We start from the raw sequence: 16473 nt of genomic DNA on the forward strand, positions 1-16473 counted from the left end.
CACGTAGCATTGGTTGATGATTTAGATATAAGACCCCTGCCCCAAAAGCCCCACCACCAAGATGAGCATTCCTTAATGTGTGAGTTAGAGGGCTGCAGGAAGGCTCAGTGAGGAATCTGGTGCTTGCGTTGGGATTCCAGCTGCACCAGCTCAGACTGACCAAGCTAGCTCCTCAACGCTTCAGTGCCTCAGTTTCCTCATCTGTAAAATGGAGGTTAAAACAATGCCATCCTCAAATGCCCACTGTAAGGATTAAACAAAATAATGCATGTAATGTGATTATTATCCAAACTTACCATTATTATTGTCATAAACCATTATTATCTCAATCAACTTAGCATTATCACATAATTTTTGCCAGGACGGGCTACGTGTTCAATTGGCTAACCTAGAAGTCATTATTTTCTGTAGAGATTTCTTCGCTCTTAACTGGGAGTTAGCAACCAAGCCCACATAGCAAGGAATTTAGTCATCCAATTCCTAAGGGGTGCATTTATCTTGGACGAGTTTATCTTGGAAAGTACATGGACACATAAATCCCTCAGTGAGCCCTGCAATGGCCGCAACTATTCAAATTAAAGAACCGTACATAAAGAAACAGGCTCTTAGTTAAGGTTGCCTTTGCAAATTTCAGGCTAAAATCATGTTACATGGCGCTTTGGGGATGTCACCTCCTTGTTTCTCTCTCAGTTCAAGGGGACCTGGCTTTCCTCCTTGAGGTTCCTGCATCTTGGGGGACACCGGAGACTGCCGTTGTGGGGAGTGGGGGAGCATCCCTTCCCGTTTGAGACATGCACACGTGTGAGGCAGCAGTTTTCATCAGGAGGTCATCGCAATCCACTAGCCCGTAGGGACCGTGGGGCTGCACTCAGTGGCCTGGCAGGTCCCCGACAGCCAGGCTCACGGCCTCAACACCGGCACAAAGCGCACAAAGCTCGCGAGGGAAGCGGTGTTCCCCCAGCGGTGCTCCCCCAGCGGTGTGCTGTCATCCAGTCTTCTTTAGAACATGTCCGTGGATTAAGACATAGCAATTTAGAAAACAGTAGACATGGACTATGTTTTATTGTTTCCTTGGAAATTATTTTAATGAATTGATTTGCCACTGGTATGTTTTAGGGAACAGTATATAAAACAGACCTATAAGGTGTTTTGGGAAAACTTGGGCACTGTAACACATGACAGAGAACATATGGTTTGATAAAATCCTATGGAATTGGTTTGACTACGGGATTGCAGACGACTAGCATCGATTCGCTGAGGAATGTTCCTGGAGTTTATAAGTCCCCAAAATCCAAGGCACTCTGTTGACTTTACAATTGAGTGTCATTGGTAAACGATCATTTAATGACAACAATGTGCTTTCTTAAAAACCAATGACTCCATCTCTGAACGATTTACACACGTTGTCTCCCATCATAGGAAACATAACACGCCTTTTGTTTACAGGTAAGGTCTACATCTATACCAATACTGGTTTGAAAAGTATCCCTCTCTAGTAATTGAATTAAAACCAAAAAACCTGAAAGAAATAAAAATATGTATTACTTATCTTTAAGATTTTGTGTGCTAATGAACCCCCTCATTATATAAGCATAAAGCAAAGATAGAAAGTAATTAAGAATACTTGATTTGACCTAAAAATAGCAGCCAATAAAATAAAACCAGATACAATACAGCCCTGGGGTTAAGTTTCCAATCCATTAGGAAGGTTCGTTTAAGATTATTCTTCATAATTACCATTCATCAGGTGAGATCTTAGAAGAATCAGTCAATTTACCATGTCTGCACCAACGTCATCTATTTAAGCATAATATTTATATAGAATAGATATTATACTTTTTTCAAATATTTGAAAGGTGCTCTGGGCAATGAGACCAGCAGTCTGTAACTCACACGTGCAGATTCCCAGGTCGGTTCCAGGCGATCGCACTAGATACTGCACAGTAGGTGGGGCCAGAGGGTGGCTCCGTGTAACCAGCTGCTGGGAGTCAGCACTCAGGGTAAGAACTTCCGGCTCTAGGCTGTGCTCTCCTGAGATGCTCTGGGCACGGGACAGCATGTGACGTACTGACTGGTTCCCTGCCTGCGGGAGGCCGTGCCCTGCAGTGCTCACATGCTCAGCTCTCTCTCCCACACCTACGCGCCTGTGCCCGCCTAAGCCCTGTCGGCAGTAAACTGGCAACTACTGTGTTAAGATTATAAAGGAAATAACCTTTGATGAGTGCTAGGGACTCTAATTGGTGTTCTACATGATTCCTGTTATTCATTCTTCATAACTACACACTGAAGTAGGTACTATTATCCTGAAGTTTAAGAGAAGGAACCAAAGGCTCCGAGAAGTAACTAATTCCTACAAAGCACCATGATGAGCCGCAGAGCTGGGTTCAGCCTCCGGCCACAGACCCACTCTTTTCCCGACCCCACTGCACGGTCCCCAAGCGGCAGCTCTTTCCTAAGAAGGAGACAACTGTTTCTCAGGGGTAAAGAAGAAAGGCAGGCTGCACTGGACACAGTCTCGGGGCTCTGAACACACCACGGCCTTTCGACACCACCAAAGCCTCGAGTCCTGGCTTCAGTGGCCCTGCAGGCTAAGTGCTTGCAAGCGTTTGGATGAGAAGCAGTGTTTTGCCACCAAGATAATTACTTCCTCCGAAGAAGCACAGAAATGGCCACATCGTCCATCTCCGAGGCTGGTGACAACCAAACTGTGGTTCTGGCACAGGCTGGAGGAGGTTTTTAAGGAGGAAATGTATAATTTATGATTTTGAGCTGCTAGGTATTTCACTTTTTCAAAAGTGGGAAGAAGGCAATTATTTCTTCTAGAAAGTATCTGAGGGCAGGCAGTGGGAAATATAATTAGAAAAAAAAGGATAATTATGGGGTTAGAAATAATAATTGGAAAACAAAACTATTTGGGGAAAATTCTGTTGAAATCCACCTGGGAGCATGAGAAGCAGGGACGGTGACCCACCTGTAACACACGTTCTCCGTGCACGGATGATGCACTTTGACGATGACAAAGACATGCTGGAAGTGGGACCGGATGCTCTTGGGAGTAAAAGGAAGTGCTCCAGGCTCTTGGAAGACAATGGTCACGATGTCGTTTCCTATGTGCCGTTTCCTCAGGAGCTGCAGTCAAGAAGTGAACAGATGCTCACAGAGTTACAAAAAAGGTTTTCAGCAGAAACAAAATGTACAAGTGTTGTGTTTCCCCGAAAATAAGACCGAGCCGGATAATCAGGTCTAATGTGTCTTTTGGAGCAAAAATTAATATAAGACCTGGTCTTATTTTACTATATTATTTTATTATATTATTTTACTCTAATATAAGACCATGTCATGCTAATTTTTGCTCCAAAAGACGCATTAGAGCTGATGGTCCGGCTAGGTCTTATTTTTGGGAAACACGATATATACAATTAACTAATCTTGCAATTTAAAGAAGTTATTTAGAAAAGCAGGGTCTTCTCTGGGAGCCAGGGCTCCCACTTGCGATGACAGGAAAGCAAACGGGCTGCCTCTAGGAGGCCCGGGACAGGGAACGCCTAACGAGCTAACCATCTCTTTCAACTTCCGTTCTCCCCGCTTCTTTATCTTCTCACCCTAAAACGGTAGCAGTGAGAGCTCAGAATGCTTTAAGGAATTCTACTGTTTCTGCTCTCTAACTTTAAAGGAGGAGACAGGGTCCAAGGAAGGGTACAGACCGGCTCAAAGCCCTCAGCCACTGCTCTGGGGCCGTATCCTGGTCCTCCCACAGAAACACACATTTCTACAACAAAAATACAGAAGACTGGTATTTTGGTGGATAATATATTCAAACTAATTTACCGAAATTTGGTATTTTAAATGTAATTCAGAAACACTGAATTCCATCAGATTAACAGCTGGAAAACCCAAGAGTATGTAATCTTATAAATTACAAAGGTGGTGGGAGAGGAGGGAGAAGAGGGATCCCAGAGCGTAGCATTATAACACCATTATTTTTTATGTTTCTTTTCCCAAGAGCACAGATTCCCTGCCTAGATGTCACCACACCTGACAGGAACTTCTTTAGCCAGCCCCAGCGGTGCTCCACTCACACACCCAGGCCCACTGCTACCCCATTAGTGGTCCTCTGTTTCAATTGTTGGCTTACTTCGACGTGAGGTCACCATCATTGTGAGAACAGGGGGTGCCGCCTTGCTGACTTCTGGTGTCCTAGTCTCTAATGGCCTGCCTAGAAAATAGCAGGCACCCAGCACACACTGGTTCAGTGGACAAACAAATGATAGGAACGTATAATCACAGCCACACAACATGCAGATGACACTGTGACCACCTCTGAACACATGCTGATACATCCATGTACAAGGCGCTCTGTGAGTTTCTGCAGCGAAAGCATCTGCGTTCACGGAGTCTGTGATCTTCAGTTTAAATAGACACCGTCATCATTATACGAGCTGGCGATGTCAGCACAGGAATGGGATCATCTCAGGTAGTAAATCCCACTTTACTAGCAACAATGAAGACGACAAGCTTGCTCCCAAATGTATTTGGCATCAGAACACATTTCACACTGTAAAGAGCATTCAGTTCAACTTTTACAACCTTTTAAACCCAGATACCAAAAGGATTTCACCATCAGGGCGCTGACTTGTGATTTAGCACGATAAAAGGCCTGGGAAAGTAGAAACGAAATGTTCATTCTTCCAGAGTTGTCTTTATGCCAGTTAAACTGCTGACTCATGTGTTGGAAAATTCCTATTGCACTACTAACGATTAAAGTTACAAGCATATGAAAATCATCTCACTGTCAGTGAAGTTTTGAGACATATGCTACTATATATATTACTACAAACCCAATGTATCAACTGTAGTTTTAAAAATGTTTGCTAGACACTGAAGTAAAATGTGTCATTTCAGATGCATGGAAAAAAATCAGTAAGAAACTATGTCACACTTGCCCTGCTATTTGCCCATACGTACTAGAGTGGACACAGACGTTAACCACAATAAACATTCCATGTAAAGGAAAGAAAACGGGAGCCAAGATTAGTATCTACAATAATGTCAACAGACAAACTGAAAATTTCAGTCTAAGATATTCTTCCTCGTTTCCCCAGATAACTGAAACACACGATTCATATACACTGTAAGAGGACAAGGGACATTTAGGAACAAATGAAAAGTTAATATAAGAAACTACCTCAAACGCCTAACGTTGTGTTCAACATACCTGGTGAACACAGAACATAGTAGCTTGCGCAGAACTTGACTCCGTATCCTTGAAACACTGGAGTTCTCAGATTGACTAACAGAAGCTGGAGCTCAGTGGCCAAGGCCACATGTGAGCTGTGCAACCCCCTCCTGAGCGATTACTGGGTCAGGCTGAACTTCACTCTGACTTTGAATTTCACTCTGACTGCCCCCCTCTCAAATAAAGGCGCTGGGCGGCCGGACTTGTCAGGGCTTCGTTACCGCGGCTACCACAACAGCAAACGGGACACTCAGCCATTTTCTCTTCCTCCTCAGGGAAGACGGGTTTACTGCTCCGGGAATTCACGACAGGAATATTTAAAGCACAAGAGAAATGAAACTTTAAGGGTAGTCCCCTTGATGACATGTCAGACTGCTGTGTCTCTTTCTAAGCACATTCTTTTGCTTTGTAAAATGGGCCCAAAATGGTTTTAAAAGTCTAGTGAATTTAACCCTAGTCACAAAAAGCGCTTTGTCAGAAAAATAAAGTATATGGAGGGGACGGGAGTAAGGAGATTCATTAAAAAGAGCAAAAGCAAAAGCTCTTCTCAGGAAAATAAAATAAGAAAAAAGAACACCTTGTCTATTAACAGGTTGCTTGGATTTACTTAGAGACTAAAGAAGTCTAACATCTGGAGAGTTAACAGAAACATTATTCACTGTTTCCTAAGATCTTATCCAACATGAAATAACCTAAGTAATTTCTTGGACTTCTTATTTAAAGGTAAATGTTTTCTTCAGTGGTTAGTTACATTTTGTTCTAAGTGGTCAATGAAAGTCTGTATAATCAGAGTCTGGAAATGGAAGGGGAAAAGCTGTCACCCCATAAATAAATGCAGCCCAGCACACCAGGAAGGCAGGTCCAACTGCCAGGTCCCCCTGGCACTATTTGTTTGGGGAATTAAGGAACCACACTACTAGGGCTAACTCTCTAGGCCCTGGAAGCTCATGGCACTTTCTCGGAGCCAGGGGAACCAACTCAGTGTCTTTAACTGCGAGAGTAAGTTAATAAATATTACATTGCATGAATTTACATAGTCAATTCTATGAAATTTCCAGCACTTGATTGAAGCTGTGAAACAGGCATAAGCTCTTTCTTGTGAAGACAAGGAAAGTGAAAATGTGATTCTTTACCCAATTCCATGGCAAAAGAAATAGAAATCTTTGGGTTGGTTCTCAATTCCGGAAACAGACATCAGGATGCCACAGGACCAGCTGTAAGTTGGTGCAACAGTCAAAGGCAGGTGAAAACAAAAGCTGTGAGGCAGCCACACTTGGATCGAAATGGCACGGGAGTGAACTAGGCAGATCTATGAGACTCTCTGTGAACAGATTCATTTGTCAAATTCTTGTTTAAAAACCCAGCAAGATAGAAAGAAAATGCAGTTGGCACCTAATTCCGGAAAGGAGGGAGGCAGGCTGTACAACGTGAAGGAGAAGCTGCTGGGATGTGGTTCAGAAGTTTTGAGAGTCAGAGAAGAGAAAGCTTAACTTGAAACTGGAGAAAGCACATCTCCAGAGAGCTGCTTATCTTAAGAAACCAGTATGTGAATATCAGCAAAACTTCAGAGAGAAAACTGCATCACTTAATGATTACAAGTTCTGAAATTCAGAGATGAGCTCAAAACTGAGCAAAAAATTGAATGTATTCCCATAAAAAAAAACACACAAAAAAACCACACCAGTTCTGGACCTTAGTCCTCGGGTTGGAATCTGAGGTCCAGTCAGTAGGAGCAGGGCTGATGAAGGCTCCCCAACCTGACCCATCGCCTACATGTCCCCACCGTCCCCACGGTCCCCAAAGCCACCCTGTCCCTCCAACCTGCCCACTCGTTTCTGCGTCAGGCCCTTGGAACTTGCTAACCTCTTGCTTGGGCTAGCTTCTCCTCCTTCGCAGACCTTCCTAATGTTGCATGTGTGCACGCACACAACACATCCCCATACACTTTACACTCAAGAGTGTACACCAGCGGTTAGAATTGCACTTGGATTTTAAAGAGATATCTAGAGTTGCCCGTGGAAAAACATGGAAAAAGTGAACGCAGAATAGTCGTCTGAATAAGAAAGTGAGGGAAACCTACACACATCACCCGTAATACAGCACAAAAGACCTACAGTTAGATAAGGAAAGCCTTGCCTACTGTTCCCCACAGAAAAGCCAAAGCTAGTTAACCACTCTTACGTCAGATCAGAAAAAGATCCTATCAAATTTAATTATAATGTCAAGGATTCATCACTGATTTATCATTTTTATATAACTAATACAAAATATTTAATATTAATACTATATAAAATATTTTGCCAATAGCAAGAGTAAATGTACAATCCATTTAAGCAAGGCTGAATATGTTGTAAATGGAGAAACAAAAATAAACCAAGATGTAGATTTTTCATGATTTAATAACAAAGTGAAAGATAGGGACAGGGTTATGAAGCTGCAGGTGTTTCTGTTCTGACGCTGAGCAATAGCAACCCTTATGCTAAGCAACAATTCTTGTTATCGGGTGTAAGTGTACATTCCTATTTAGGCCTGGGAACAAAGCAAATCATGGAAAGCTGAATAAAAATTTTATTCTTCTAAAAGATTCCATGTTACAGGTGAGCCAAGTGCAGTCGGGACCTGCTTGTACGGCACTTAAGGAGATAGATTCCTCCAGCACTGAATGGTTCCTCATCCGTACCCACTAGGGACTCAGAAGTAAGCGCACAGAGCTTTTAAGGCAGGGGTCGACCATCTGTCTAAATTACATGGAGAAGGGGTTCCAGCCTGGCTCTAAGCTGACAAGTGGTGCCCCCATTACCTCTGGAGGTGTCAAGCCCAGCACGAGGCCAGGACCAGCATTCTTCAAACAGAGTCTCAGAAAGTGAGTGAGAGGTCGGCTTACTCCTTAGGGACCTCCATGGGGCTCCAGCCCCCTTCCAACAGAGCAGCTCTAACTTCATACATTAAAAAAAGTTCACTGTGTGCCGGGCACTGTGGTCCCTTTATCTGTTTTATAGCTTCAGTTTAAAGGAAAAGTTTCTCTGCCAAGGTGAAGTGTAAAGCTCATGTGTGGAGTTCTCTCCACAGACAACACCCCATGATTGCTTCACTCTGACTTGTCTACCAAACAGGCAGAAGGGACACATGGGGAGACACCTCTGGGACAGGGGACCGACTGCCAAACAGGCCCAGAGACGTGCGGGACCACCAGAGAGCGAAAGCACTCGAGGCGGCCCTTCTGCTCACTCCCTGGTCTGGCTCCGGCTTCTTTGTAAGAGTCAGACGTTCACTGCAGTGAACTCTCTACCGACTTTTAATATATCTTGGAATCAGCTTTCAGCTTGATTTATTACAAGAACAAACACAAGAAATTCTATCTGATGTGGACGAGTCTGGATCAGTCAAATAGTCACGCATACCACAGTGCTCATTAGGCCAAAGAACAGGCACCACTCATGTGTGGCCAGTTGACTTTGCTGTATGTCCCGTGGACTCAACATGCAATCAGGAGCCCAGCTAGTTCCATCTATGCCCTTGGTATTAATGTCATGTGTGGACCGTGGGGTGGGTGAGCGATGAGGAAGGAGTTGGTACAACCTGTAACAAGTTTGGAAAGCACACGTCCCAAGATTGCACAGTGACATCCTTTATCTATGAACAGAATATTCTGATGACAACTCATGATGAGCAAAATATTAAGCGTCAAAGTAAAAATAATTTTCTAAAATTATTGATAAATGAGTCCCTTACTTTCTTAACAATTCAGGCCTTAGTTTTTCATAATAGATCTTTAGGATTGGGAACAAGAAAATAAAATGCAAATTAGGTCATCTAAAGTACTTGTGCTTTATGTCTAATAAATTACAAAATAATAATAATACCGACTGAAACTCACTGAGCACACTCTGTGCCGGGCATTATTTTGAGTGTTTTACATGCAGTAACTCAGCTAATTCTAACCACCATCCAAGGAAGGTGTAATAATTCATTAATAAATGTTTACAGCCTGCTTACCATGTTTTGGGGACTGTTCTAGGTGCAGAGGGACACCTCGGCAGAGAAAAGAGATCAGTCTGTCTTCAGGAGTAAAGAAAACTAAAGCACAGAAAACTTTGCCCAAGGTCACAAAGCTAGTAGCTGGGATGCAAACCTGGAAGTGTGCTCCAGAATTCTTATAACAGTTACATTCTTCTGCAAAAGCGTTTTCAACCTAGAAGAAGGAAGCCTCAAGGAAGAACCTAGAACCACAGAATTCTAACACTGAGAGGAAGATGTTACATTACCATCTAGTCCAGATATACTCATGTGTGCCACATCTCCCCATTTCTAAACCGATGGAAGGCATCCCGAAAATACAGCACTCTTTCCCTCTGAGCCTGTGTGCCACCCCTGAGTCCAAGCAGCCCGGCCAGTCATCCCGATGTCCAGTATCTCGGGACAAATGCACAGGTCCATTGTATAATTATCAAATTTCTTGAGAGATGAAGAACCCTACCCAAAGCCAGGCAAGCGGCTGACTGCAATGACCCGAAGACATGAGTTTACTGACTCACCTCCCACTCTTCACGTAACCCCTCTCTATTAGGACAACTTGCCCACCTGGTGTACTTCGTACACAGTAGTCCTCTCGTATCTACAGTTTCGCTGTCTGTGGTTTCAGTTACCCACCGTCAACCACGGTCTGAAAATTTAAATGGAAAATTCCAGAAATAAACAATCCATAAGTTTTCAATTGTGCCCTATTCTGAGTAGCGTGATGAAATCTCACGCTGTCTCGTTCCATTCCACCCAGGACGCGAATCATCCATTTGTCCACTCTGCATCTCCACTCTGCACGTACAGGACAGTAAGATTTTGAGACAGAGAGACCACGTTCACATAACTTTTATTATGGTATATTGTAAAAATTGCTCTATTTTATTACTAAGTACTCTCAATCTCTTACTGGGCCAAATTTATAAATTAAACTTTATCATAGGTACAGGTACAGAAAAAAACATAGCCTATAGAGGGCTGGGTTCCATCTGTCATTTCAGGCATCCACTGGGGGTCTTGGAACACGTCCCATAGATGAGGGGGGACTGCTGTATAGATTTCCCAGGGAACCACATACAAGATCATATACATTCCATATAAAGTAAGAGAAATTAAAAAAGCAAACCCGTTTCTACAATTTTCCTCCTCTACTTCATCAGCATAACTTATTTTATGTCATGGATTCTCACTTGAACTAAAAAAAAAAAAAAGGTAACTTATATAAGACTTTAGGCTACAGAGTTTGCAATGTATAATCTCAATATACAGGGATTTTATTTTAGTCTCCAGTTTGGGGAATTTAAAACAGCCATCCTTCCACTCCCCATCCCCCATCTCTCCATAGACATTTTTGTGCACAGGACTTTTCAAGGACAAGTTTCAGTGAAAAACAAGTCAGGTACACAGAGCTCATAAACCCACAAATTTCAATTACTGTGCAACAAAAAGGGGGACGGGAAGCCAGTCTAAGTTCTGTCAAGCAGACTTCAAAATTCCAGGGGCTGCCATCTGAGAAGTGACAGGCCAATCTGTTTGGAGCCGAAGGACTCAGGTCAGTAGGGCTGGAGGGCTTGTGGGCTGAGCACCGACCACCGGGGGCCGAGACAGTGGCTGTCCCTGCTGACGGTGACAGATGGTTGAACACAACTCAGCTGGAGTTCAACACTGCAGATCCCGAGGATCTGGGGACACGCGCACGCTCCAGAGGGAGCTCCTTACCATCTAGTGAACCTACCTGCCAGCATTCAAAACAAATGTTTAGAGCTATAAGTTCTCTAGGTTAGAACATATAAACACGTACATGTGATCTAGTAACTCCGTCTCATAACAACATATAGATATGTGAACGAAAGATCCGTGCTCTGCAGGAAGTGGGGGGAACTCTGACTACTAGAAAACACTAGAAAATTCAGATGGCACAAGGGATGAGGTCAATTAATAGATAGAAAATGGCAAACAAATCCACCCAGCAATCACCGTGAGAAAAAAATGGGAGAGGAGTTGCCCCTGAAGTGAAGAGCCAGTGGTCCGCTTTCCCAGCCTGGCTGTGGGCTCTGAGGTGGTTCCCAAAGCTAGTGACCGGGAGAAGGCAAGGGGCTTCTTGGGAAAATGTGTACCTTGACTGCCATCATTGAACTTCACGAGCAATTAAGAAAAGAAAATGCTATGTAACAATTAAGTTTCATTCATTCGAGAAATACTTATGGAGCAAGGGATCCTTGATGCTTCAAAATATTTAGAGCAAAGGGAAGCAGTTAAGTGACATCAGGAGAACTAGTTTCCAGAGCATGGAAACAAACTTTGTTTTAACTGCTGAAATAACCCAAATGCGATCAACCCCCTAAAATTAATTCATGCCATCAAAGAGTTTAAGATCCTTTCTTATAATATTTTCTGTAAATAAGTTATCTACTCACATGCAGAAACCTAAGTTCAGGTTGCAGAGCTGGCCTTTTTATAATTAACACAGTTGACACGAGCTTCCCTTGAGATGTTGCCTAGCGAGCAACAAAGGTGAGTGTGGAAGAATTTCTAAGTTTTATAAGGAAAAAGGGCAACGAGATGTGTGCATAAGCCCAAATACTTCCAAATAATTAAAGAGTCAAAGATCACCAATGCCTTCCAAGGAAAACGTCCAATGATTCTCTGCAAACCATGCAGCTGGAGCACCGCCCCCAGGCTGCCCGAGCACCGCCCACAGGCTGCGCAGAGGGGCGCGCTGAGAGGAGAGCCAGGGACCGACCTACCTGCTGTCTGTTGCTGGGCATGTGTGGCAGCATGGTGGAGACGTGGAACATGAGCTCGTAGTCTTTGTAGGTGGTGTACAGGGAGTGCGTTCCTGTCGAGTCAGCTAGGGACAAAGACGGATCATAAAACACGTTAGGTAACTGCATAATTAGCCATTTAATGGTGTGACATTCTCACAAAAGGCAATTCCATGAAAAAACAAACCACTCAACTACAAACCACCAGTGTCTCGATGCTCACCCTGCCCTCTCACTATGGGCTGTTTCGGCCCCTTTCCAACCCACGTCTGGATTAGGTTGGTGCAGAAGTAATTGCGGTTTAAAAGGTTAAAAATAATTGAAAAGACGCAATTACTTTTGCACCAACCTAATAGTTTTCTCCTTATCTGCTCTCGCCCACATGCTTTCTATGGAGCTCATGTCCCCCTTCCCCCTACACCTTCTACACGGTGGCCGGCCTTTGCAGTACCAAGGGGACTGAGGGAGATGGCCCACAGCGGGTGAGGGGCTTCTGCTGGAGGGAGATAGGTGAGCAGAGAAGGAAAGAAGCTGCAGCTGGGGCGGGTGCAGGTCTGGGTGCAATTATCTGAACGGTGTGAGCTAACCAGCACTTACTCTTCCCCATCCTTGTAAGTGTGTGTGTGTATGTGTGTGTACAGTGAATTCTTAGTTAGAACCCAGAAAAATGAAACAGGACTGACTTTATACGGAAATGAGAACAAAAAAATGCTTCTTAAATGACATAACTGATTTTCTTCTCTTTTCAACAGGCAATGCAATGAAACGGTCGCATGATTAAGATTACGGAGAATGAATGGGATCTCTTACTGTATATTATGCACTGACACGCATTAAAAATGATGACATGTGAACCCTGTTAATCATACAGCAATTCATCTTTTGAAAAGCAGAATGATTCTTTGCAAATTCAAAAGCCATCTGTATTATCAATAGATTATCTCAAACTGAGAGTGTCAGACGCCCAAACTGATACGGTGACTATAAAATATTTCAGTAATTATCTCAGGATATAGTTTGGGACCACTTTGCATATATATAAAGACAAGAGATAAATATAAATTAAGATGTAAACAGAATTCAAGACTGTCTTTCTCAATCCTTGACCTATCTATAGGTTTCTTTTCCTACTTTTTAAACCACAAGAAACAATTCTACTCTTCAATATCATTTAAAACAAAATTTATTCCATTGTATCTGTTGGGTAAACTCTAAGTAGTCATCTTCAGTTAACCTTTTTTTAAATCTAAAAATTGAAATTTTTACCTTAAAAACACTGAAACATTTAACCTTCATGGGCTTTTCCAAATCCTGCTGTATGTTTTTATTTTCTTTCTTTCTTTTTTTTTTTTTATTAAATTTATTGAGGTGACAATTGTTAGTAAAATTACATAGATTTCAGGTGTACAATTCTGTATTACATCATCTATAAATCCCATTGTGTGTTCATCACCCAGAGTCAGTTCTCCTTCCATCACCATATATTCGATCCCCCTTACCCTCATCTCCCACCCCCCACCCGTGCTCCAATGTTCATTGCAGCTTTGTTTACGGTGGCCAAGACATGGAAACAACCAAAATGTCCTTCGATAGATGAATGGATGAAGAAGTTGTGGTATATATACACAATGGAATACTATTCGGCGGTAAGAAAAGATGTTTTTATTTTCAATATTGATTATCTGACTCAGAAGTAGTCTTGAAAATCCTCTACAAAGAATATCAGATAAAGTTTTGCATACTCTGAAGAGATTCACAGAGGCGATTTCATAAATATGGGGAGAATTTGCAATGTTTACACATGGACATTGATAAATCAACTTGCAGATGGTCAGAGAGGACAGGATATTCATCTAACAAGCTGTATATTAACTAGTCCCAAAATAAAGGGATTTTCACTTCTAAGTATTCATTAAATGCATATTTGTCATTTGTCCCAGGACGTCTTAGAAAGTAATGTCCCATTTTGGGGGTCTTGGCTCTGGACCCTGACAGTGCTCGCGCTTGGACTGAGCAGGCCAGACATGAGGGAAGGATGAGGGGGGCCGATGGCTAGGAACAACAGCAAAGGTCAGGGGAGGAAACAGCCCAACACACTCAAGGACTCCTGTCACGCCACCGTGATCAGGATGGTTACAAGTCAGCGAAAGAAGTTGGACAGGGATTGAATAGGCTAGTCAACCAGAAATCGCAACGAAAAAAGAAAATGCATTTTGGGGGGTAAAAGCCACTTTTAAAGATGTGGCCCTGCTTTGTCTATTCCAAGCAGTAGTAAAGGATGAATTTCCGCAATTAACTATTCTGACAGTTTTTATCTTGAACACCAGCACAGTGATGGAGAAGGTAAACTAACGAGCTTATTCAAGGGTGTGATGCGTATACTTCGTTCACAAAAACGCAGGCCAGGCCATCAGGGAGTCTCCATGCTAACTCTCTGCTCCCAGACTCTCTGCTCACAGGCTGGCTGTCCGCAGCCTAGGTACCACACCACCCTTTGGTTAGAGGAGCATCTTAGGAAAGGGGGGGAGGCTTTCCTGCTCCATCTCATTGTGTGCTTATGAGAGAAACAACCCACTTTAAAGCTGGAAGGGACGCCCCAGATATTTCAGCCCAAATGTTCTGAACGTCCCTTGTGAAGAAAACGAGGCCCAGATTTGACCGAGGAATTAAAACTAGAACATAATTCTCCTGAATTTAAGATGTTTTTTTTGTTTGTTCTGAGAAAGACATAATCTTTATTTGACTATTCCATGAAACATGATTCATAGAAACCTCCTCTCTACTAAAGGAATGTCTTAGATTCCTCTGCATCTCACTGAAGGCCTTGCTCACAAAAGTAAGTTAAGGATTTGCTTATTATTTAAAATCAATAGGTCACAATCTCGTTCTTATGTTATCATTTCCTTGAGCTAAGGTGCTTAGTACTACATCTATAATGTATCAAGGACATCTCCTAGTCACAAAAGTTCAAAGCTGATGTCAATTCTATACACAGGAAAATATTTGCATTATCTGTGTCGTAGTCTGACAGAACGTACAGATCAGAAGTTCTTGCAATGTTCCCTCAGTCCACCCCACTGAGTATGGACAACAGGCTGGCATGGATTCCTTGTCAGGGGTGGCTTTCCAGGACGCACATTCCTAAGAGCAGCAAAGTAACCCCTTTAGGGGGTGGTTTGCAAGTAAGAACTTCACCAAGAACAGAAGAAAACCCAGGAAAGGTCTCATTGAACTTTCTTAAAATATGTGGCTATTCACAGTGGGTGTCAGGAATTATTTCCTTACCTTTATGGATCTGAGGCATGAACAACTCGCGTTTAACACAACAGCAGAGGCCAACCCTCGCAGGTGTGGAGAACATGCAGGGACCCACATGTGAGCTAACACTGTCTGTCAGTGCAATTTTCAAAAACAGATCAAAAAGCCAGAAGGGAGGACAGGTGCATGGAGCCCCCTGCACGACCCTGATGTAGGCGATGGCCAGTGTCGGGCCCAGGTGGACCGGACATCGGGCCTGGGAGATTGGACACTGGGGTGGGGAGATGGACATTGGGGTGGGGACATGGACATCGGGGCGGGGAGATGGACATCGGGGCGGGGAGATGGACATCGGGGCGGGGAGATGGACATCGGGGCGGGGAGATGGACATCGGGGCGGGGAGATGGACATCGGGGCGGGGAGATGGACATCGGGGCGAGGAGATGGACATCGGGGCGGGGAGACCACACATCGGGGCTGGGAGACTGGAGATCAGGGTGGTGATTGGGGTGGGGAGTTACCAGGCACCAGGCCACCTCGGACCCAGTCCCAGCTCAGCCACACACTGTCACTCTCCCAGCCAAAAAGGTCCCACTTCGTTCCTTCTAGGAGCAGGCTGGAGGTTCTCCCAGACCCTCCAACTATAGAATCTATCTGCTCATCTCATTAAAAGAGCAAGCAATTAATCACGTGGTAATAAGGAGAATTTTCCAAAATACACACAATTACTCTGCCTGGTATTTTAGGTGCTGACGGCAACCAAATCACAGCACAAACACAAAGCTACAATATTTAGAATCTATGAGGACCACAAGGAAGACGATGATCTACATGAGGCTGCAAGACAAAGTCGCACATCACAGGACGGCAGACAGCCTGTGCTTTCAATCAGCCAGTCAATCTGGAACCTGAGAGCTAATCCGATGCCACTCAAGGGGACCTATTTAAGGGCCTTGAAAAACAGAATACATCAGCTTCTTAATCACCGCTACAACTCCCCGGTTAATGCCATGAAACCAGACATGAACAAAATAAGCCCGCGAGCATGGCATGAGTGAGTGTGCTAATACTCTGTCTTTTTCAGAAATGAATGCAGTGCTCGTCCTTGGTGCACCAGAACAGGGGTGTAATGGAAGAGGTTAGGCTAAAAGAAAGAAGAAAATATGAAAAGATTCTTCATGAAACACTGGGGACTC

General features: G+C 43.5%; 1 protein-coding gene across 3 annotated transcripts in view; it reads right to left on the minus strand.

Moving 5' to 3' along the window:
- The window catches only part of SIPA1L2 (signal induced proliferation associated 1 like 2), a 202634-nt gene that overhangs the window by 63135 nt on the left and 123026 nt on the right, over positions 1-16473 (minus strand). For all 3 annotated transcript variants that reach the window (XM_019712891.3, XM_019712888.3, XM_019712889.3), the window contains exons 7-8: positions 12001-12104; positions 2972-3129 (exon numbers count right to left, since the gene is read on the minus strand). In XM_019712891.3, coding sequence (XP_019568450.2) covers positions 2972-3129; positions 12001-12104 — 262 coding nt within the window. The remainder of the gene's footprint in view (positions 1-2971; positions 3130-12000; positions 12105-16473) is intronic.

Source organism: Rhinolophus sinicus, chromosome 6 (genome assembly GCF_057876585.1).
Source record: "Rhinolophus sinicus isolate RSI-liver-muscle chromosome 6, RSI-T2T, whole genome shotgun sequence".
In the NCBI taxonomy this organism is placed as follows: Eukaryota; Metazoa; Chordata; class Mammalia; order Chiroptera; family Rhinolophidae; genus Rhinolophus; species Rhinolophus sinicus.